The sequence below is a fragment of the Mesocricetus auratus genome, unplaced genomic scaffold (assembly GCF_017639785.1).
Source record: "Mesocricetus auratus isolate SY011 unplaced genomic scaffold, BCM_Maur_2.0 Super-Scaffold_100013, whole genome shotgun sequence".
Taxonomy (NCBI): Eukaryota; Metazoa; Chordata; class Mammalia; order Rodentia; family Cricetidae; genus Mesocricetus; species Mesocricetus auratus.
Genome location: NW_024429196.1, coordinates 36,717,819 through 36,740,115, shown reverse-complemented (window position 1 = coordinate 36,740,115; position 22,297 = coordinate 36,717,819). Strand labels below are relative to the sequence as shown.

At 41.1% G+C, this 22,297-nt stretch overlaps 1 protein-coding gene across 11 annotated transcripts in view; it reads left to right on the top strand.

Annotated features, from left to right (window-relative positions):
• The window catches only part of Ryr2 (ryanodine receptor 2), a 575,348-nt gene that overhangs the window by 544,231 nt on the left and 8,820 nt on the right, over nt 1-22,297 (top strand). For all 11 annotated transcript variants that reach the window (XM_040755590.1, XM_040755588.1, XM_040755595.1 and 8 more), the window contains 7 exons: nt 596-817; nt 2,124-2,254; nt 3,573-3,615; nt 7,462-7,595; nt 14,573-14,633; nt 17,386-17,532; nt 19,019-19,153. In XM_040755590.1, the coding sequence (XP_040611524.1) occupies nt 596-817; nt 2,124-2,254; nt 3,573-3,615; nt 7,462-7,595; nt 14,573-14,633; nt 17,386-17,532; nt 19,019-19,153 (873 nt within the window). The remainder of the gene's footprint in view (nt 1-595; nt 818-2,123; nt 2,255-3,572; nt 3,616-7,461; nt 7,596-14,572; nt 14,634-17,385; nt 17,533-19,018; nt 19,154-22,297) is intronic.

The following is a 22,297-nucleotide window of genomic DNA, read 5'->3' as shown; positions in this document are numbered from 1 at the left end:
GAAGAGTAGGAGGAACCTCAGCTGGCTGCAACTGATGAGGGCTGAGTATTACAGAGGGGTCACCCCCAGTGTTCCTAGGATGATTCATCTGAATTCCTTACTTGTTATGATGCCTGGATGTGACAGAACCTCCCTCACATAACATTATTTAGATAACTGAGAAGAAAAGTATCTAGTGTTTTTCTGCAGATTTTGGATTAACACAAATTAAAAAACAGCATTCATTCTGTGTGTGTGCACACAGTAAGTTGCCATATGAATGAGGAGGTCAAAGAACACCTAGCAAGAGTCTCTTCCCTCCTTCCATCCTTCCATCCTATCATTCCTGGAGACTGGAGTCAGCATCAGACTTAACAGCAAGCTTTTTTCCCTACTGAGCCATCTCTCAGCCCTCTAGAATGAGTTTTAGAAGCATATTTGTTACTTGTATTTGCTGTTGGAAAAGATGTCTCTATCCTTTCATGTTAGTCTTTCCATGATACCAGTACATACTGACTTCACATTCAGCTGTCTACAGGGGTTGTGTTTCCATTTCCTTCTTTTATGGTGATGTGATACGAAGTGAATTGACTGTGTTTTAAATGGTTTGAATTAGGTTTCCACTTCTTCTGTGGTTGAAGGAAAGGAGCTGGCTGCCCGAAGCTCCAGCGACACTGCCAAAGTGACCACTAGCCTGGACAGCAACCCACATAGAATCATCGCAGTGCACTATGTCCTAGAGGAGAGCAGTGGCTACATGGAACCCACCTTGCGCATCTTAGCCATTTTGCACACTGTCATCTCTTTCTTTTGCATCATTGGATACTACTGCTTGAAAGTTAGTACCCAAGTACCTGTGTATTTACAATGTCTGTAGATTGGACTTCTGGGGAAGCAAGTACTGAAATGAAATTTGTGGTGTTTATATGACATACTCTGGGTCTCCACATCTCTGAGGCAGAAGGAAGAAACAAGTTGGGGTAGAGGGAAATGATGGGCTAAGGGCAGAAGAGCAACTATGGTCATAGGCTTCTATCTCTGAAGCTAGGACTGGAGGTGCCTTACCTTTCCGAGTTTCCATTGATTAGTCATTGATTGCAACTATGGTTTTGCCTATTGATAACCATTCATATAGTCAACATTTTCATGTATAACTTCACCATTCAGAGGTGAATCCCACTGCCCACAGCCTTTCACAGTTAAATAGTTGTGGGTGGGGTGTACTGTTCTGTGATTAGGTATGTAACTCTCATCACCATCTATGGCAGAAGACTAGCAGTTCCTGCTATTTCACCTAGAAACCAAGTTGCCTTTATCCCCATGTCCCTGCTGGGAGTAACAGTAAGTGTTGGTAAATAGAATTCAATGTGGTAATATTGTCTCTCTGAGTGTTTGGGGATGCCCTTGCCTGTGCAAATTTGTTTATTTGTTTTTATTTCACTGCCCTTTACCTCTAGCTATGAAGCCTCATAAGATGTTTGAAAAACTAGGGCTTGGAATAAAAGACAAGAGTGTGAGATGTTCCTGTAGGAATTTTTTCTACCTCTTGTCCCCCTTTTCTCATGGGGGTAAGCATCCCTGGATACTTCCTCAGTGTCAGTCCCTCCCAGCTCTGCTTGCACAGACTCCATCCATGTGAAAGGGAAATCATCAACAGACGACAAAGGCATTGTTGCACTCACCAAGATGTTTGCCAATGCTGAAACACGAATCTACCTCTATATAATACAAGCATTTTGTGCATAGAGTTATTAAAGACCTTAAAACACATGCTTTCAGGGACATGACTAAAATCACTAAGATTTTTTCACATCTGTTCATATTGTTGCATCAAAGTAATATGTATTTGAATATATTGAATATTTTGTAATCACCTATCTCCCTTTAGTATTTAGAACACTATCATTTGTCCAATTATATATTAATTCCCATGTCTTTAAAACATAAGCACATGTATTCTCTTTTACCAAAACCTTCTAGATACTTCTTTCTGCCTGAATGTAGTTCATTCACTTTCACTTTTTTCCCCTTCCTGAAGTAAGAAGAGAAATAGTTTTTCCCAAAAGCTGTTTTGTAAAGATAGTGACTGTTAGAGATGGCCAGTCCAGCTAAATGAATGTCGACATGTTTATTTCCATCTGCAGGTCCCATTGGTTATTTTTAAGCGAGAGAAGGAAGTGGCACGTAAATTGGAATTTGATGGACTTTACATTACAGAGCAGCCTTCAGAAGACGATATTAAAGGCCAGTGGGACAGACTCGTGATCAACACGCAGTAAGTGAGGGATTATGGGAGGCAATTCTGGGCTCAGGAATTTCAAGATGTTAAAAGAAATTCTCTGCTAGAGTTTCTGAAGATTTGTTAAAAGTTTAGCCTAAGTGAATAACAGTTATATATTCAGCCAAGAAAAATCAAAAGACTAAGAATCATCTGAAGCTAATGGATACCTGCAATTCTGCCCTCTGGTCTGAGTCTCTTAATCAAAAAGCGCTTTGAGACCATTTGCACAGTGCTGATGGCAATGAACAGCCATTACCTGGGCTCAGGAGGTATGTAGCACCAGGTTCACAACCCACTGTGCATCTCTTCCAAAAGCAGAGGAAGCAGAAATTGTTCATTAAGGAAAGGGCTGAAGTGATGAAGGCAGAAATACTGAACTCATACTGCTAATGTGTCTGAGCTTCCAGAGAACACCACCAACCAGCCTCACATGAACCTAGCAAATTTTCCAATGTCATTTGTAAGACAAGAAAAAAAAAACCACTTTTTAAAAAACTAATCTAGTAATTATTTAGCCTGTTGGGTCAAGATAAAAACATATAAACCAACCAGATACTGTGTCTCATATACGTCCATTCCAACTTATAACTTCTATAAAAACAATTATTGGTGGTATATTTTTGAGTGTTTATGTTCCATAAGAGTCAGATATTATATTATGATCGAGTTTGTTTACTCTTTTTAATTTTTTTAATATGATGAGGAGGATTGAATCCAAGGTCTCGCCCTTGCTCTGCAAGCACTCTTCTGCTGAGCCATGTCCCCAGCCCTGGAATTGCTGATTCTTAGAAGTTATTTCTAGTAGGATCTTGAGTTTTCCACTGGGGAATAAGACTTTATAGGAAAAGTGGCAGGTTTCTAATCTACTAGTTTGTTCTTTTAGGAGTAGGAGTACTTGAATCATAGCCTTGAATGTGCTAGACTAGTCCTTCACCTCTCAGCCCCCACCAAAGTGACAGTCTGTAGACATTCTCATTCTAAATAACTGACAAGAAATACATACATATATATGTATACACATATTACACTCTTATAAACAAATGATAAAATATAATATGCAACTTGTTAATAAATATGATTATAGAAAGATATCAACCATATTATTTTAATGTGATTTGCCTATTGCTGTTATTCAAATGATAGTTAATACACTTATAGAAAAATTATGAACAGGGATGCTATATGACTCATTGTACTAAGTAGATGGTAGAGCTGCATACATATTATTTTCAATATTTTTTATTTCAAATTATATGTCATTTATCATTTAAAAGTGTTAATTCTCTTACTTCTCTGCTTTTGTGTCTTTTAGGTCATTTCCCAATAACTACTGGGATAAATTTGTTAAAAGAAAGGTAATGTTTCTGAAAAGGGACAAATTCCCAGTGTTTTTCTTAAAGGACACTTCAGTGACTGTGATGTGGTTCAGGTGTAGAGTGGGGTGTGAGGTGTGTTCCAGTTGCCTGCTGTTGTTACCTCACAGTGGCAAGAGAATCGAATAGGCATCCTCAAAGTAGCATCTAAGACATTTATTCTCTGTTGCCCCTAAATAAACAGACCTTGCTTCACTTGCCCACTATGCCTCAGGGAACAGCAAAGTGTACACAGTGACACGAACAGTAAGAATTTGCTTTGATATTGTCTGGGTTGCCCAAGTCGGCTGAAGGCTGTTTTTCTTTATATAACTTTAAAGACCTTAAAAAACAATCTGACTCTAATTGTGAGGGAGGGTGGCAGAAAGGATACTGTCATTGCTTCAGTTATGTGTCTAGCTGCTGCTAAGCTCTGCTGTTGAGAACCTCTGCATAGAGACATGCGGCTATCCCTGCCCTCCCTACACAGGACATGCATGTGGGCCCTCAAGTTTTAGTTGAAACATCGTATGTTACAGCATTTGTGTGCTGATGGCTGCCATTCAGGAATTACTCTTATTGTTTTGCTGCTGCTTCTTCTTTTCTTTAAGTGGAGTTTTAAGACAAGGTCTTAAACTGTAGCCAGGCTAGCCTGAAACTCACTAAATAGCCCATGTTGGCTTCAAATTCACTGCAATCTTTTCCCCTCAGTTTCTGGAGAATGCTGAGGTAACAGGCATGAGCCACCACTCCCGGCTTCTTGCTGATTCTTTAAATGGCTCAGTTCACACATTGTTTCCTGGTAAATGCCAGCTCTGCGTGTACTGGCACAGGTGCATGTCTTTATTAATTCAGTGCTGTTCCAAAGGTGGTTGTCAAGGAGACACTGAAAGTTTTTCTTATCACCTTATGCAGAGATGGAGCATACACTAAGAACTTAAATGTAATTCAATTGTATCATTGAGTACAGTGTGTGTGTGTGTGTGTGCGTGCGCGCGTGTGAGTGCATGCACATGTATGTTCACACTTTCTGGTGGAAAGAATCTGCATTTACTGATTGCTATGTGTACATTTGCACATTTTTTGTTACCTTGCAAACTGGTATTTTGAATTTATTATACTAATGCATATATGCATATCTAAATTAGGCCAAAGTTTTGAAAGACTATTTTAAAATAATTTTAAATGGGCATTTTGGATATTTTATGTCTATGAAGTTTTTAGTGGAATAAAGATGGTGTTTCTAAAATATTAAACCCAGTATCTCTGGAGGAAACTATGTATCTATGTCAAAGAAATAGCAAGATAAGGACTAGGAGATGACACAGTTGACAAATGTCTGCTGTGTGATGTGAGAACGTGAGTGTACATCCCCAGCCCCCACACAAGCTGGCACAGGGCATGCTTGTGATCCAAGCACCAGGGAGACATAGAACAGAGGATCTGGAGGACTCACTGGCTATCTGGCCTCCCTGAAATAGAGTTCCAGGTTCAGTGAGAGATTCTGCTTCAAATAATAAGGTGGAGAGTGATTTAGGAAGCCATCTGATACTGATTTTTATCCTATACACACACTCAGATGTGCCCTTATCCCCACAGGCTGCAGTACCGACTGTGTCCTCTAGGGAGAAGAGCGAGACTGTAGGAATTCCATAAAGGCCAGCTATCTTCAGGACTGAGAAAAACCACACAGAAAATTAGTTTAGTTATCCTGAAAAGCCTGTCCTGTAGTCATTTTAAACAGCACTTTTCTTCAAGGCTTTCTTTTACTTAACCTGTTTTGTGCATTTAGAAAGCCCTGTTTTATTTCTTTAAAACCATCTGTCCAGGTTCCCTCTGTCTGCTTTCTTTTTCCCCTCTCCCCATGTCTTCTCTCTTGTTTGTTGTCCCACTTGGTCTCCTGGGTGCCCCATCCCTTGCTTGCTTCCTCCTTCCCATCTTCCTGCTATTTTTTGTCTTAATCAAATCTATTCTTTTTCTCTTTTTGTTTTACATGTCAATCCCAGTTCCCTCTCCCTCCCCTCCTCCAGCACCCCCCCCCCGCCATCTCCCCCCAGCCTCCCACCCTATCGCCATTTCCTTCCACATAGGGGATATCTAGAGTCTGTCATTTCACTCAGGGCAGGGTCCAGGCACTCCCCTAAGAGTCCAGGCTGAGAGAGCATCCCTCTTTGTGTTATGGACACACGATGTCTGTTTGTATTACAGGGATAAACACTGATCCACTGCCCATAGGTTGCCAAGGCCTTCTCACTGACACTCACATTCAGGGGTCCAGATCAGTCCCATGCTGGCCTCCCAGCTATCGGTCTGGGGTCCAAGAGCTCTCCCCTGTTCAGATCAGCTGTCTCTGCTGGTTTTGCCAGCCCATTCTTTGCCAATTTGCTCATCGCTCCTCTCTCTCTGTCACTGGGTTCCATGGGTTCAGTTCAGTGTTTAGCTGTGGGTGTTTGCCTCTGCTTCCATCAATCACTGGATGAAGGCTCCAGGATGGTTATGGACATCAAGCTCATTATCAGGAATGGGCATTCCACTATTGCTTAGCTTGCCAGTTGGTGTCATCCCTTTAGATCACTAGAGGTCACACTGGTGCCTGATCTGTCTTCTAACCTATGATTCCCTCTTCCCCCTATTTTAGCACCCACTCAACCTTCCTGTTCCCCCATGACCTACTCTCTCTTCCTCTTTTCCCCCTTCTTCTTTCCAGCTCCCACTCCCCTCCACCCCTCGCCGTGTTCCCCATCTGTTCAGAATATCTTGCCTCATTCTTTTTCTCTGGGGTACCATGCATATCTCTCTTAGGTTCTTTCCTGTTTCCCAGACTCTCTGTCAGTGGAAGTGCAGACTGGAACTATCCTGATCCATGTCTAAAAATCCATATATGAGTGAGTACATACCATGTTTGTCTTTTTGTGACTGGGTTACCTCACTCAAGATGGTCATCTTCCTGCTATTAATGATCTATTCTGCTTTTCTTTCCTTGATTTCCCTATTGCTTCCATTTTGGCTATTCTGTAAATCATTATACATGGATACTTCAGCTTACTGGAAGGAACAGCACATCAGAGAGTTGGGCCTGCTGGGATTTATACTGAGCTGGAAGCCATGTCTGTCCTTTATGTCTGTGTGTGTGTGTGTGCATATGTATGTGTGTGTATGCATGCTTTTGTGTGTTTGGGTACACAGGTATGTGGAGGAGAATATGTGTGTAGGTGTGTGGATGGGTGTAGGAACTTAGGTCAGCCTTGGCTATTGCTCCTCAGGTACTGTCCATCATTTTGATACAATGTCTTTCCTTGGGTCCTGAGACTCACCAGTTAGGCTAGGCTGGCTGGCCCGAGAGCCTCATGATCCCACCTATCTCTGCATTTCCAGTGCACATGTTACCACACTTGACACTTCACTGATGTCCATCTCTCTACTTTTGTAGTCTGTATAATGGGATGCTACCATTAATTCATAGCTGGTGCATCATGATAATCACATGAGATAGAGGACAAGCTTACATATCGTGACAATCACAAGTAATCTGACAAAATTCTGGATAAAGACTGAAGGTCACTTTTCTCCTGCTTCCCCCACTATGTCACTAACTGCAGAGCAGTCATTACCATGCCTCCCTTACTGGAAGAGGAAATCTCATTCCTTAGACATGAGTTATTCAAGGTTCTGTAGATTCTATAGATTTATTTAGAACTTCAACAGCAGAAGATGAATTGTAAACTAGATGGTAAATTTTTCTTTAAAATCTAGCAAATGTATGGTAATGGAAAAAATGACACACTTGTATAGATGTATAAGTAGCACTTAATACTTAAGGCCAATAATGTTCTTCTCCCTTGACCACAGGTAATGGATAAATATGGAGAGTTTTATGGGCGAGACAGAATCAGTGAGTTACTGGGCATGGATAAGGCTGCACTGGATTTCAGCGATGCAAGAGAGAAGAAGAAGCCCAAGAAGGACAGCTCCTTGTCTGCTGTGTGAGTGACCTTCTGCCCTACAAAAGTGGTGGGGACCGGGATGCATTTCTGACCCAGATAGCTCAGATATCCCTTTCCTCACTTAGGAAAGCAAGCTGCTAGTGCAAATCAAGTGGACTTTCACAGTTCTGGGTTTTCTTAGGCTTTCTATTGCAGTGATGAAACACCATGACCAAAATTCAAGTTGGGGAGGAAAGGGTTTATTTGGTTTATACTTCCACAACACTGTTCATCATTGAAGGAAGTCAGGACAGCAGCCCAGACAGGACAGGAACCTGGAGGCTGGAACTGATGCAGAGACCATGAAGGGTTGCTTCTTACTGGCTTGCTCACCTTCCTTCTTTCCTTCCTTCCTTCCTTCCTTCCTTCCTTCCTTCCTTCTATTCTTTCTTTATTTCTTTTCATCCTTTCTTCCATCATCCTTCCTTCCTTTATTTTTCATTTTTCTTGTGTGTGTGTGTGTGTGTGTGTGTGTGTGTGTGTGTGTGTGTGTGTGTGTGTGTGGTTTATGGAGACAGGGTTTCTCTGTGTATCTTTGGCTGTCCTGGAATTAACTCTGTAGACCAGGCAAACTCAGAAATCCTCCTGCTTCTGCTTCCACTAAAACTATGTGCCACCACTACCCAACTTTCTTATAGAACCTAGGACTACCATCCCAGAGATGATACCACCCACAATGGGCTGGAGATTCCCCATCAATCGTTAATTAAGAAAATGCTCTACAGCCAGATCTTAATGAAGACATTTCCTCAACTGAAGTTTCCTCCTTTCAGATAACTCTATTTTGTGTCAAGTTGACAGAAAACTAGCTAGGACATGAGTGTTTGAGGTTTTAGAATGAAGGGATATTTTCCTATTAACTTCTTCTTGTTGTTGTTATTGTTATTACTGAGACAGGGTCTTGTCATATAGCCCAGGCTGACCTAAAACTCATTATATAATATCCCAGGAAGGCCTGGAGCTGACTGATAGCTCCCTAGGCCTCCATCTCACCATCTTCCTGCTCTTGCTTCTGGAGTGTTGTGATTTCAGGTATGAGGTACCAGATAAGGCTCCTTGTTGTGTACATACAGTGAGAGAAGAGCAACAAGAAAATCCACCATTCTTGATTTAAGTCACCCTTCCTAATCTCCTCTTTAAAGTCAAACTCACATAAAATGCAACACAGAACTACATTTTTGGAGGAGTCTTTTTTGAAGGGAAGTTAAATTGCATGCTTTGGAAGCAGAAGTAGTGTTTAAATGGCACTCTTGTGAAATCACTGCTACCTAGAAAAGATATAGATGAGTTGGATTGCGTTCCCTTGAGACTGACACAGTTTCCTTCCAGCTCTCTCCCAGGCACATGTGCCTCATGACACGAAGGGTCAGTACGTGTGTATTCCTCTCTCTACTTAGCAGATGTGACCAGCTGGATTCTGCAATCGAGGAAGCTCACTCACTTGTCCTGGATTCCACTTTACTACCCAGGCACTTCATTATTTTAGAAGAAGCATGTGGTCACTTCACTTGAGACATCAGCCTTGCTTTGTTTTGATTTTTGTTTGTTTGCTTTTCAGCAACAAGTTTCAAACCCAGCCTCATGTTAAAGCAAATGGGGCAAGTGCCCCACTGACCTGTATCCCTAGCTCAGCATGCCTTATCCATGTATGTATTTGTGGTCTCAATCTGTAATCAATGAGACAATTTCCCTTGAGAAATCAGCTTTACTTGGTTTTGGTTTTGGTTTGTCTGCTTTGCAGCAACAGGTTTCAAACCCAGCCTCGTGTTTAAGCATGTGAGGCAAGTGCTTCCTCACTGACCTGTATCCCCAGCACAGCGTGCCTTATCTGTGTATTTGTGGTCTCAATCTGTAATTGATGAGATAATTGCTTTGAAAACTCGTGTGTGTATCTGTAGGAAGTACTTTGTCTTAAAAAAGTATTGCACCCGGAATTAGGAAAATGCTCTGGTTAAGTATCTCATTCATCATATATTTTCTATGTCTTTAAAAATAATGTGAATTTGGAGCATGTGATATGGCTCAGTGGGCAAAGGCGCTTGGCATCCATCCTAACAACCCAATTTAGATCTCTCCCACTTACACAGTAGAAGGAGAGAACTGATTCCTGCCAGTTGTCCTCTTAATCACATACATACTTTGTAGTGAGTGAGTGTGTGTGTGTGTATGTGTGTGTGTGTGGTGTGTGTGTGTGTGTGTGTGTATGTGTGGTATATGTCTCTGTGTGATATGTATATGTGCAAGTGTGAGGGATATGTGTGTGTGTTTTTGTGAGTGTGGGGGCTATGTGTGGGTCTGTGTGTGAGTGGTGTATGTCTGTGTGTGTGAGTGTGGGGTGTGTGTGTGTGTGTGTCTGTGTGTGGTATGTGCATGTTTGTGAAAGTTTGGGGGGTATGTGTGTGTCTGTTTGTATAGGCATAGGGGGGCATTGTAGTGCATGTCTTACTACCTAAATTTAGAATATGGGGTCAGGAGGATCAGAAGTTCAAGGCTAGTCTGAGCTACACAAGTCCCAGGCCAGCCTGAGTTATATGAGACCCTGTGGTATTCAGGATATGTCACACACATGAAGAAGGACATTGAGAGTCTCAGGAGCCAAGGCCTTCAAGTTTGTCATTTGAGACAAGAAGTAGGGTGTGAGGGATTCTGAACCCCTCGTGAGCATTTGCAGGTCACTGGTTACTGACAGAATTATATAGTTTTGCTGAGTTACATATTTTTCTTAGTAATATTTGTAACAATAACATCAAAAACATTTAAAAATAGGAGAAAAGTTTAGACTGTTTCTTCATCAGACAGTTTTAAGTCTGGTGACAGACTAGTGATACTGGACAGTTTTAAATCTGATGATAGACTAGTGAGGTAGCTCAGCAGTAAACATATTTGCTGCCAAGCCTGATGACCTAAGCCCCATCCCCAGACTCCACAATGGTAGGAGAGAATTTACTCTACGAGTTGTCCTCTGACCTCCACACACGCTCTGAGACATATACACATATACACAACAAGCACATGTACACACCTAAGTATCATGGTTTTTTAATCAGCAAAACCTTTCACTGTTTTATATAATAAATAAGGGTCAGAAAATCTATGTTCTTATCATCTTTAAATATGGATAATAAAATCTGAACAAAGATCCAATAAGGAATATGCAAGACTGAGGAAAAAAGTTTTCCCCGTTCTGTGTGTTTACTGCAACATTTAGAAGGTCAAGACTTAAAAGCTTAGCAGGCTCTGTGCCTGCCACCTTGATGTGTTCACCCAGATTCAAAAGAATCCACATAGTAGTTATTTAGTCACCAATAAACTTTGTCGTCACAAGATCCATTTATAAATACATCGTCAATATTTCCCTCATTTATCCACACATGCAACTTGGTAAGTCACATTTAAATAAGTGGTTCACTTCCTCCCTGTGGGTAAGAAAAACTTAGCCTACAGTTGTGGGGTCTTAGGGGGTGGGGCACACAAGCTTATATCTCAAAATCCTCAAGCAACCTCTCACCACCTACTGCCCACTGACCTCTCAAATACATAGGATTTTCATGAATCAAGGCCTGTTTCTAGGGGAGCCTGAGCCTTGGCTAGCCACCTCAGTTAGCCAAGGGCCACTCCCTGGAGGTGGGGTAAGCCCCACCCAGCAAGAATGCCACACAGTATTGGGTGCTTTAACAGAGAACACTGCTTAATGACAGTGGCAGTGGGGCTATCACTCAAGTATGTGATTGGTGGAAAATAACCATAAAATAAAAATTTCAGGTAAGAAACAACACTGAAAAATTCAGACATCCTGAATTTCAAAACCTTTGTTTTGCTTTAAATCACTTCTGTGGAAAATAATGCTGCTCTCATAGAGATCATCAAGTCACCTTTTTTCAATTCCTTTCATGCTTAGAAACAAAATTAATGCTGAAACCTGTTGCAAATATCGATGGGCTGCTTATGGAAGGGTCCTGTGCTAATAAAAACAATTATGACTCAAAGACATTCTTTTGCCTTGAGAAAAGGAAAAATATAGCAGGGCCTGTTTGTGCACAGCCTTAGCCCTTGGGAATTTTAAGCAAGAGGGTTAGCTGAGCCCAAGTGTTCATAAGGAGTGTTGGCAGAAAAGCAACACCCTGCCTCAGAAAAAGACAACAGACAAAGAAATCCTGAGCTAAAGAAGGGAACCTTCATCCTTTGAAGACAGACCAAACAAAGGCAGAAAACACCAATAGCAACAACAAATACCTGTCTTATCAGCCTTACTTAGCAAACTGCTCACTCTCATATTTCAGAATGGCCTATTAAAGTCAATAATTTTTACAAAGTACTTAAAGATGGAACTCTTGTGTCTGGAGAGGCCTCTTTGAGATCTGTTGCTGCTAACACTATATTGTGTCAGTTCATGTCATCTGCCAATTGGCCTACAACTGGGGTGTAAAAAGGCGAACCAAGTTATATCTAACCCCCAAATCAGTGCCAAGTTCTGAAAATAAAAAAGCAAGTGTTTTATAGTACATGATTTTTTTAATTTTCAAAGCTCATGAGTTTTTGTGCTCAGATTTATTCACTCAACATACATTGATGGAGGGACATTTAATTTGTTTGATACTACTTTGTGCCCAGGAGGTCACAGACAAGTAAAAGAGAAAGGCTCCCAGCATTAGTAGCAGCTAAGATGCATGCTGGGAGCCATAATAGGAGGAGGGTCTAGTCCTGAGGGAAAAGCTAAAGCCTACCTGAAGGGAAATGGAGAGTGAGCTGCTGAGGTGACTGTAAACAGAAGGAAACAGGGCTGCAGCTCAGAGGGAGAGCATTCACTCAACAAGTTCAAGTCCTGGGTACATGCCCTAGCACTACAAAGAGAAAACATGAAAAGGAGACAAACAGTGGTCTCCTTTATAAAATTCAGTTGTAAGATGAATGTATGTGTCAATGCAAGTTTTGTTATTTAAATCAGAAACCTTTCTACTGAAATGCAGTACAAAATGGTCAATAGGAATGGGGAGCCAGTTCCATGGTAAAGCACTTGCTGAGCAAGTCTGAGGACAAGATATCAGATCTCCAGCAGCCATACAGAGCCAGGCGTGGGTGAGCATGTTGTAATCCTAGTGTTGGGAGGTAGACACGTGTGGATTCTGGGAGCTTGTTGGCCTGTGTCTAGCCAAAATGGTGAGTTTCACTGAAATACCCTGTCTAGAAGTTAAGATAGGTAGTTAATAGAAAAAGACAGCCAGTCAATCTCGGCCTTCACACCAACATGCACAAAGTACACCCTATACACATGTAAATACTCACATACACTGTACACATACAAAAGTATAACACACACACATACACACACACACACACACACACACACAGAGGATCCTGAGATTTGAGAGAAAGGAAGGACCAAGTCCTCTATTGTCCAAATTAAAGCTAGCTGTATTTGGGTGTACCCAAGACTGGCCAGCCAGCTGTCTCTCCCTAAGTTGGGTTTTAGAGAGTAACCCTCACTGGTCTCTTGAAGTCCCTCTTATAGGAGAGGTAAGGTGTTCACAGAGCTGAGAGGGTTGGTGATTATTTCTTGTTAAAAGGATGCAGTGAAAAGGGGAGGAACAAAGCAAGAGTATAATCAAGTGAATGAGCATTATAAGCAGTTTACATCAGACCAGGGATTTCTGTTAATTAGAAATAAAATCCTTAATTATCAGGGGCTTACTACAGGACAAATAGACCTCTCTTATCTAGGATTTAGCAACAAGCAAACAAACAGGAACTTCATTTTAACTGTTTTAGCTATATACAGAACTCTTAACCTGCAAGATATATTTTAAGTTGTGTTCTTCCATCAGCCTGTGAGGTTATTCTTGTTTTGGTTTTTACATTAATTATCTGCACATATGATGAAATATTGTCATTCTCTAACTCCTATTTCTCTACATCTCTTTCTCCATTTCTTTCTCTATATCCATCTCCCTCTCTTATCCCACCCCCACAAACACAGCAGAAATCTGTTTTCAAGGGGCTAGCAGGCAGCTCAATGGTTAAGAGAATTTGTGGTTCTTATAGAGGACAGGGATCCGTTCCCAGCACTCACATGGTGATTGACAACAGCCTAGAACTTCAGTTCCAGAGGATATGACACCCTCCTCTGGAGCCCTGCACACATGTGGTACACAGACATACATACAGACAAAATACCTATAGACATACATAAGAGCAACTACTTTTTTTTTTTTTTGGTTTCTCTGTATTGTTTTGGAGGCTGTCCTGGAACTCACTCTGTAGACCAGGCTGGCCTCGAACTCACAGAGATCTGCCTGCCTCTACCTCCTGAGTGCTGGGATTAAAGGCATGCGCCACCAAAGCCCGGCTAAGAGCAAGTACTTTTAAAAGGTGTTGTAAATCCACAGCAAAATTTACTGAGTCAACTTTGGAAGCATGCGTGTTACTTGGTTTTGTATAGTTTCCAGGAATAAGAGACATATGTAATGTAAATTAAGTTATAATGCAGTTAAAAAAAAGAAAAGACTGATTTTAAATAACAAGATGGGATGTTGACTTTGCTCAGGGGATAAGGACAGACAAGTCTGACAACCTGAGAACTAACATATGCAGGCTGTCCTCTGACTTCCATACATGCACTATCACCTGTGTGTGCCCAAACACACACACACACACACACACACACACACACCCTTCACACACATACACACACACACCCTACACACACACACACACACACACACACACACACACACACCCCATACCATTATGTGGTGATACCATTTTGTTTTCTTTCTCATCATCACAGAGCACTGGGGTATGTCTGCAGAGCAGGTCTTAGTTCTTGACATTTACCTTGGGACAAGTGGTCTCCAGAGTATTGATCTCCTGAGCACTGTCCTCCTGAGCAGGTGTCCAGCTTTGCCCATGACAAGTGCAAAGTTCTCACAGGCCTATGTCTCTATTAATGTGAATACCCACACTGTCTTCTATCATTCCAGACTGAACTCTATTGATGTGAAGTACCAGATGTGGAAACTGGGAGTCGTGTTCACAGACAATGTAAGCCTCCTTCATTCTCATTGGATGCCTCTCTGGTGCTCTTGCAAATAGAAGGAGGGTTATTTGAGGAAGTGACTTAGATACCAGTGCAGTTAATAAACGTGTGTCTGAGAGAGACTTTAGCATAGACACTTAAACCAGCCTATCTTGTATATTGATATAAGAAAAACTTGAAAATGTATGTGGATTTCCATTTATGTTTCAGAGGGACCATGGTAGACTGCAAAGGTTTGTCAGTGTTCAAAACACACCTAAATAAAAATTTAAAAAATATTGGTACTACAGAGGAGATAAGTGGGAGGAAGAGGAATATTGGTAGCGAAGCGATGGGGTGGCAGATGAAGAAACAACAGAAACAAAGTATTTATGAAAATGCCATGATGAAATATATTGCTGCATATATGTTTTTAAAGCTAATACATTTAAAAATGTGCTTACTTTTTCTCTAAAATTAACTACACTAAATCATTGTGTTCTTATTCTTGATCTATCCTTATCAGAAAAACTTTAGACACTAAACATATGTGCCAGGTATATACTTAAACATTAGCAAAAGCTGTCTCTATATCTCACTATTTAATTTTAACACTGACTTTTATAGTGAATGTTCCATTTTCCTAGTCTCTAAAGTCAGTGACAACAAGCAAATTCTCTCCGCTCCATTCCCACCCTTCCACTCAGCCATTATAGGTACTTCTGACCACTTCAAAATTCACCTTGTAAGTACCTTTCAGAGCCACAGACTGTTAGCATACCATGTTGCAAGTACTTTCTCGTCTAATGGTAGAAAACTTCTCAGTGAGCAGAAGCTGCTCAGCTCCTGCTTCAGTAGGTATCTTCCACTCAGGTAGTATGTAGAGTCTGGCTTGGGCACACTGGAGGCATTCTCCATGCTACAGTCCTTGCATAATCCTGTTTTGCCCAAGTGAGTCTGACCTTAATATTTTCATTTCTGTGGAGTTTCTTGTCATCCAGAGAACTTGGATGTGGGTTAATTCTGAAAGTAGCTTGGAAAAGTCCCTTCAAACACCTTTCTGAGATCCCTTAGGCTGTCAGACACTTTAACTTATGTTTGGCCAGTCACTTCTCACATGTTCTCAGGTCTTCAATAGTTTAGTTGGTCTCTGAAAAGCAATAAAGGTAACCAGATGAAATGTGGGTTTGCCAGTGGCATTGCTTGACATCTAAAAGGAGTAACTTTTAGTATGTTTATGAGCTAAGTGCCAATGCTAGGAACTTCCCATTCTGCATCTGTCATTGAGACTTAACAAGGTGCCTCCATGTCAACCAACACTACACCTATTACTAGTTTGTCAGTTGCATTCATCTCCTCCCTCTTGCGTTCCGGTCCTCATGCTTTTCATCTCTTGCTAACTTGTGATATTACTCCTCCTTAGTGTCCTATGGCAAGTGTATCACTTCTAAAGCCTCCTGGCAAATCCTCAGTGTCTTTTTCAAATGCTACTTTTCTTTCCCTAGCTTCAGTCCTTTGTTTTTCATGAAATCCTGCAACCCCTGACATTGCCCCTTTTTTTTCTTCTTGTTAAAACCTAAGATTAGAATCAGAGCCATAGTCCTGCTCCTCTCCTGTGAGTGATGTCATCCAGACACAGTATCCTTAGAAAAACTCTACTCTAAGGAGCTAAGGCCATCATTAGGTGTCTATCCTGTATCTTCACTAACCCTCCCAAACATGGACATTTTCACCCTAATAGAAGTGAATCATTTACATTCATTATAATTCAGGAAGCTGGAGAGATGACTCAGCAGCAGTCCAGAGCACCTGCTCTCCTACAAAAGACCTGGGTTTGGTTCGCAGCTCTGACAAAAAGCAGTTGGTAACTTTCTATAACTCTGGTTCCTGGGAAGCTGGTTCCCTCTTCTGGCTTCTAAGGGCACTGCATTGTGTGCTCATACCTACACATACACACACACACACACACATACAGAGAGAGAGAGAGAGAGAGAGAGAGAGAGAGAGAGAGAGAGAGAGGGAGAGAGAGACAGACAGACAGACAGACAGACAGAGAGACAGAGAGACAGAGACAGAAAATTAAAAAGTAACTCTTTAGTTTTGCTTCAGGAGACTTCTCCAAGCAGTACCAGCTTGTGGTTCAGGTCACTAAAGGTGTCAGTGTCATCAAGGAGTGCTTTGCTGTTGGGCTTACTTTAGTTCATGAAAAACACAGTGCTTCCTTAGTAAAACTTCTCAGGAACAATAGATTTAACAAGCTTAGTGTGTAGATAAATGGAGAGTAGAGGAGAAAAGGAGTCAAAATTGGAGGATTCTAGAGAAGACAAGGGTTTCCAGACAGTCTTGTCCCTCAGTGACATTCATTGGCATTTTAGATCATGACTGGATGGTCTTTGAAGTCTATCAGATCCTGAAGTCACAGGGCAGCCCCAATGGCAAGGAATTATTGGTTTAAAACAGTACCATGCTGAGGCAGAAAGACTCTGCCCTTAAGGATGTAGGATGATTATTTCTATTTGTAAGAGGATGAAGAAGAAGGAAAAAAAATTACACTAAGCCTTTCACGACAAACTGAATAAAGGTAAAATGTGCAAAGATCTAATCCAGTTAATAGATTTGAGGAATTATAGTCTAGAAAGAAAAAGGTGAGTGCAGTTGGGAGTGAGATGGCAGTGGTTCTTAGCACAGTGGTTAGCATGCAGTGGCATGACAGTGACTCTTACCAGTTTGTGTGTACTTTGGTGTCTGATACATCTTATCCCTGTTTCCTCCTAACAGTCCTTCCTGTACCTAGCCTGGTATATGACCATGTCCGTTCTTGGACACTATAACAACTTTTTTTTTGCTGCTCACCTCCTTGACATCGCAATGGGATTCAAGACCTTGAGAACCATACTATCCTCAGTTACTCACAATGGCAAACAGGTAAAAGACCATTTTCCATTAGAGAAACTGAAAACAGCAAGAAAAGAGCCTGCAAAAATAAATCCAGCCCTTAAGTGATAATATAGGGCTTTAAAGACTTCTCATGGCTGGATAGTTTGTGTCTTTTCCTTTCTGAATTAGGATTAGTAATTCCAAAACCCCAAAGCCTGAATTTAAGGATTGGCTTGATGGATTCTCTGCATAATCCTGGATAAGTGAATTAGTATTTGTCAATGTCAAATCCTATTTGGTAAAGAACAACTAATAAGAATACCTTGTCAGATTCTGTGAAGACTGAGAGCAAATCCCGCAGACTTGGAACTGTCTGCATTGAGCACTGAGGAAACTAGTTCCTGTTTTGCTTATGAGACAATGTTTGCTCCATAGGACACTATGCTATGTCAAAAACTGTTGCAGAGTCCAGATGCATTAGTTGCATTGATAACAAGAGGTGTTGCAGTTAAATTTAATAAGAGGTATTCTCTATTTTTTTTAAATTGAATAAAATCTTAATGATATTTTATATACTTGACATACTGACTTAGGGGACAGCTGGTCTAGGTTCAGAAAACCCACTGATATTCTGATAGAACTCAGCTGTCTATGCTGGGTCTCTCCATGACTGTGACTTGGTACAAACGTATAGATTTATTTATTAATCTATCACTTCATGTTACCAATTGACGGTAAAAATTCGGTGCTAATTCTCTGGATTAACAGCCCTTCTAGCCCAGGACATTTTATAATCAGTGTCCCTCCAACCACTGGAACTACATCCACCTTGACTGCCATTACCATAATCCCTTGTTTTCTAAAGTCCAGCAAGTAGCTCCTACACATGTCACCTAAGGTTATGAATAAAGCTGTGATACTTATGGAAACTCAAAGGCACCATGGTAGAATCTCGGTGCACTCTGCTCACTTGCTAGTTGGTGATTGTGACAGAGCTTTCAGCACATTTAACAACTGGAGCGGTGGCACACCAGGTGGGAGCACTTAATTGCTCTTGCAGAGGATCCTGGTTCAGTTCCCAGCACCCATGTTGGGTGGCTCACAACTTCCTGGAACTCCAGTCCCATGGAATTCTACATTGTTTTCTGGATACTTCAGGCACTATACACAATGGTGCACATTCATGCACACAGGCACACACACATGCACATACATGAAGACTTGACTTATAATGCGGAAGAGTATGTTATGCAGTATATTCTACCAAGTAGTTAGATGATGGTAGCAAGGTGAGAAATAGAGCTGCTTTCTAATATGTATCAAGCTTAGTATAAAATACCTTAACAGACTGATAGAGAAAATGTGCAAATGAGATCTACTTGTGAACTAATAAGGAGGAAATAATGAGGGCATGAATCACATTTGCTTTCAGCATTTAAATCCAGGTGTGTTGGAGAGAGTTTTCCTCCCACACAACTGTCAATTACACTGGTCATACATCCTGTATTCCTGATAAATATCACCTTGCTTTCAGCTCGTGTTAACTGTTGGCTTATTAGCTGTTGTTGTGTACCTGTACACTGTCGTGGCATTCAATTTCTTCCGGAAATTCTATAATAAAAGTGAAGATGGTGATACGCCAGACATGAAATGTGATGACATGCTGACGGTAAGCTCCTGAACTTGTAGTAAAAACTACCCCACTCCTTCTATCTAAGTAACTGTGCATTTGTTCCCTCATCCTCAGAACAGGAGCGGACGTACCAGGTGCAATGAAAGGTAGAGTGACTACTCAAACTACAGCCACTTTCATTTCAACAGAGCACAAGGGACCATTTCTGTCCTAAGCTGAACAAACATAGATTTCCCACTTATATTTGTTCAGTTTAGTAATTAGTAGACTTGCTGAGATGTAGTTAGGATTGGGAGGCATGCAATCTTGTAAGCTTGTTACTCATCCATCCCAGGATAGCAGATAGAATGCTCTCCTGGAATGTGCTCTGAAGCTTTGCTTTTGGCTTGCCTTACTGACTTTACCTGACATTAGTAAAATCCAAACAATGTATCTTAACAGAACTGATACTTTTGCTTTTATACTGAACTTCTTGTCTTAAAGGTGTTTCAGCTTCCACGTTGTTTGTAGCTGCTGTACAACTTGCTTCTCTGATGATGGTTGTGTTTCTGGGATAAAATATCCTGGCCCAAAGCTACTTAGGGTAGAAAGAGTTTATTCTGGCTTGCAGTTCTGGAAGGATAGAGCCCATCATGACAGGGAAGACATGCAGCAGGTTTAGAAGTCATGAAGGCAGGAGCAGGAGGCCTACTGGCCACATTTCATCCACACTCAAGAAACAGAGAAGAGCAAGTAGCACTAGGCAATGTGACTTCACAGCCCCTCCTCCAGTGACATATTTCCTCCAGCAAGGCTCTGCCTTCTGAAGGTTCTGTAACCCTCCTTGAACAGTGTCACCAAATGAGCCTATGGGGAGCATGTCACATGTAAATTACAAAAATTACTATCCTGGAGCACTTAGGTTTGGGAGGAGGAAATTAAGACAAAGTAACTATTGTTGGCTGGGGAGAGCAAGGCCTTTCTGTGAGCCCTTCACTGGAATACCTGACTCTCTGGCTTGTATGTGAGTGTCAAGGGGATGATAGGATGATTCTGAAATTTCTCCCAAAAAGGGAATCTCCAGGAAGATAGGTACTTTTTTACACTCCTTTGGAATAGAATAGACTAACTTGCAGCACACATAAATTCTCTTAAAAATTAAACTGTGATAAAGTTGTTTTTTACAACCATAAAAAACAAAAAAAAGTTCGATAAATGGTTTTGATACCATGTACAAATCCTTGAAGGAAAAATGATAGAAATGAATACCAAACTTTCTATTCAAGTCATTAACAATCAAGACACATTTGTGTCTTTAAAATAATGACAAATTTTAAGAGAGAAAAGAACTTTATATAAAATCTAGAAACTTGTGAAAGTAGAAAATTATTTTTGTGACTAACAACTATAAATCAAGTCTTACAGAGAAATGATAAATTGGCCAACATGCATCCAACATGATAAGGAGGAGGCAATTTTATTCACTGTCACAGTTCTTATTACACCCTTAAAAAGACATAAGCCCCAGCCAGCAAGATGCTCAGTGGGGAATGTGCCTGCCTCCGAGTCTAGAGTCAATCTGAGTTCAATCCCCCAGTCTCCTGACCTTCACACCCATCCATGGCATCCCCCATGCACAACTTACAAATAAAAAGTAATTTTATAATGTTATAAGAAATAAGGTGTAAAAGGGGAACACTCCTCCATTGCTGGTGGAGTGCCAACTTGTTCAGCCACTTTGGAAATCAGTATGGAGATTCCTCAGAAAAATGGGAATAAACCTACCACAAGACCCAGCAACTCCACTCTTAGGCATATATCCAAAAGATGCCCATTCATACAATAAGGGTGTCTGTTCCACTATGTTCCTAGCAGCATTATTTGTAATAGCCAGAACTTGGAAGCAACCTAGAAGCCCCTGAACCAAAGAGTGGATAGAGAAAATGTGGTACATTTATACAATGGAGTGCATGAAAAAAAATAATGGAATCCTGAGATTTGCAGGCAAATGGATAGCACTAGAAGAAATCATCCTGAGTGAGGTAACCCAGTCACAAAAAGACAAACATGGCATGTACTCTCTCATATATGGATTTTAGACGTAGATCTGGGGAGTGCCAGCCTACAATCCCATGGCCAGAGAGTCTGGGAAACAGAACCTTTATTCAGTGGCTGATGGAACAAGAGGCAGACTCCCACAGCTAAACACTGAGCTGAACTCAAGAAAGCCAGTAACAGAGAGGGAGGACTGATGACCAAAGGGATTAAGACTGGGCTGGTTTAACCTGATGCCTGGGAATCCAGCATGGGACTGATCAAGACCCCCTGGATGTGGGTGTCAGTGAGGAGGCCTAGGTAATCTATTGAGCCTTGGGCAGTAGATCAGTATTTATCCTGGGTATACAAATGGACTTTGGACTTCCATCCAACAATGTGAGATGCACTCTCACCCTGAACTCTTGGGGGAGGGTCTAGACCCTGCCCTTAATGAAATGTCAGACTATGGACACCCCCATGGAGGGCCTCACCCTCCCTGGGGAAATGAGGGGATATTGGGGTGGGTTGGGGGATGGCACGGGAGGAGGAGAGGGAAACGGAGAGGGACCTGGAACTGATTTGTGAAGCAACCTTGTTTCTAATTTAAATTTAAATTTAAAAATAAATAAAAAAGAAATAAGACAATGTACAAAGGGTCAATTATGTAGCTAGACAATGCACAGTATCATTATTTTATTCAACTAATAAGTGTGAAAAAATACCCAACTGTTACTGTAATGAAAGATATATAAGCCAGAATAGCAGAAGACCACAGTTCATTATTAAAAATATTAAAGTTTGCAATAACTCCACTCAAAGAATTGATGGGGAAGCTAGCACATTCCTCTTACTGGGAATTTGAATTTATACAACTTCAAAGGGGTTATCAAATATATATTAAAGTCTATTTGTTATCAGTTAGTTTTGCTCTTATCATGAGGCCCTGTGTCACTCTGTTCAATGTGTAATCACAGTACCTGGCATGACCCAGTTTTCACTCAATCTCCATATATGTTTCCATTGTTTGCCTTCATTTTTCTTGGGAACACCACAGCCTCTCCTGGTTGGACTTGTTCAGTAGTATAGCATGTGAATTCACAGCACAGAGAAATTTGTCTCCATTTTATTTCTGCCTTGGCATTGCCAAGATGCTCGGGAACAGCT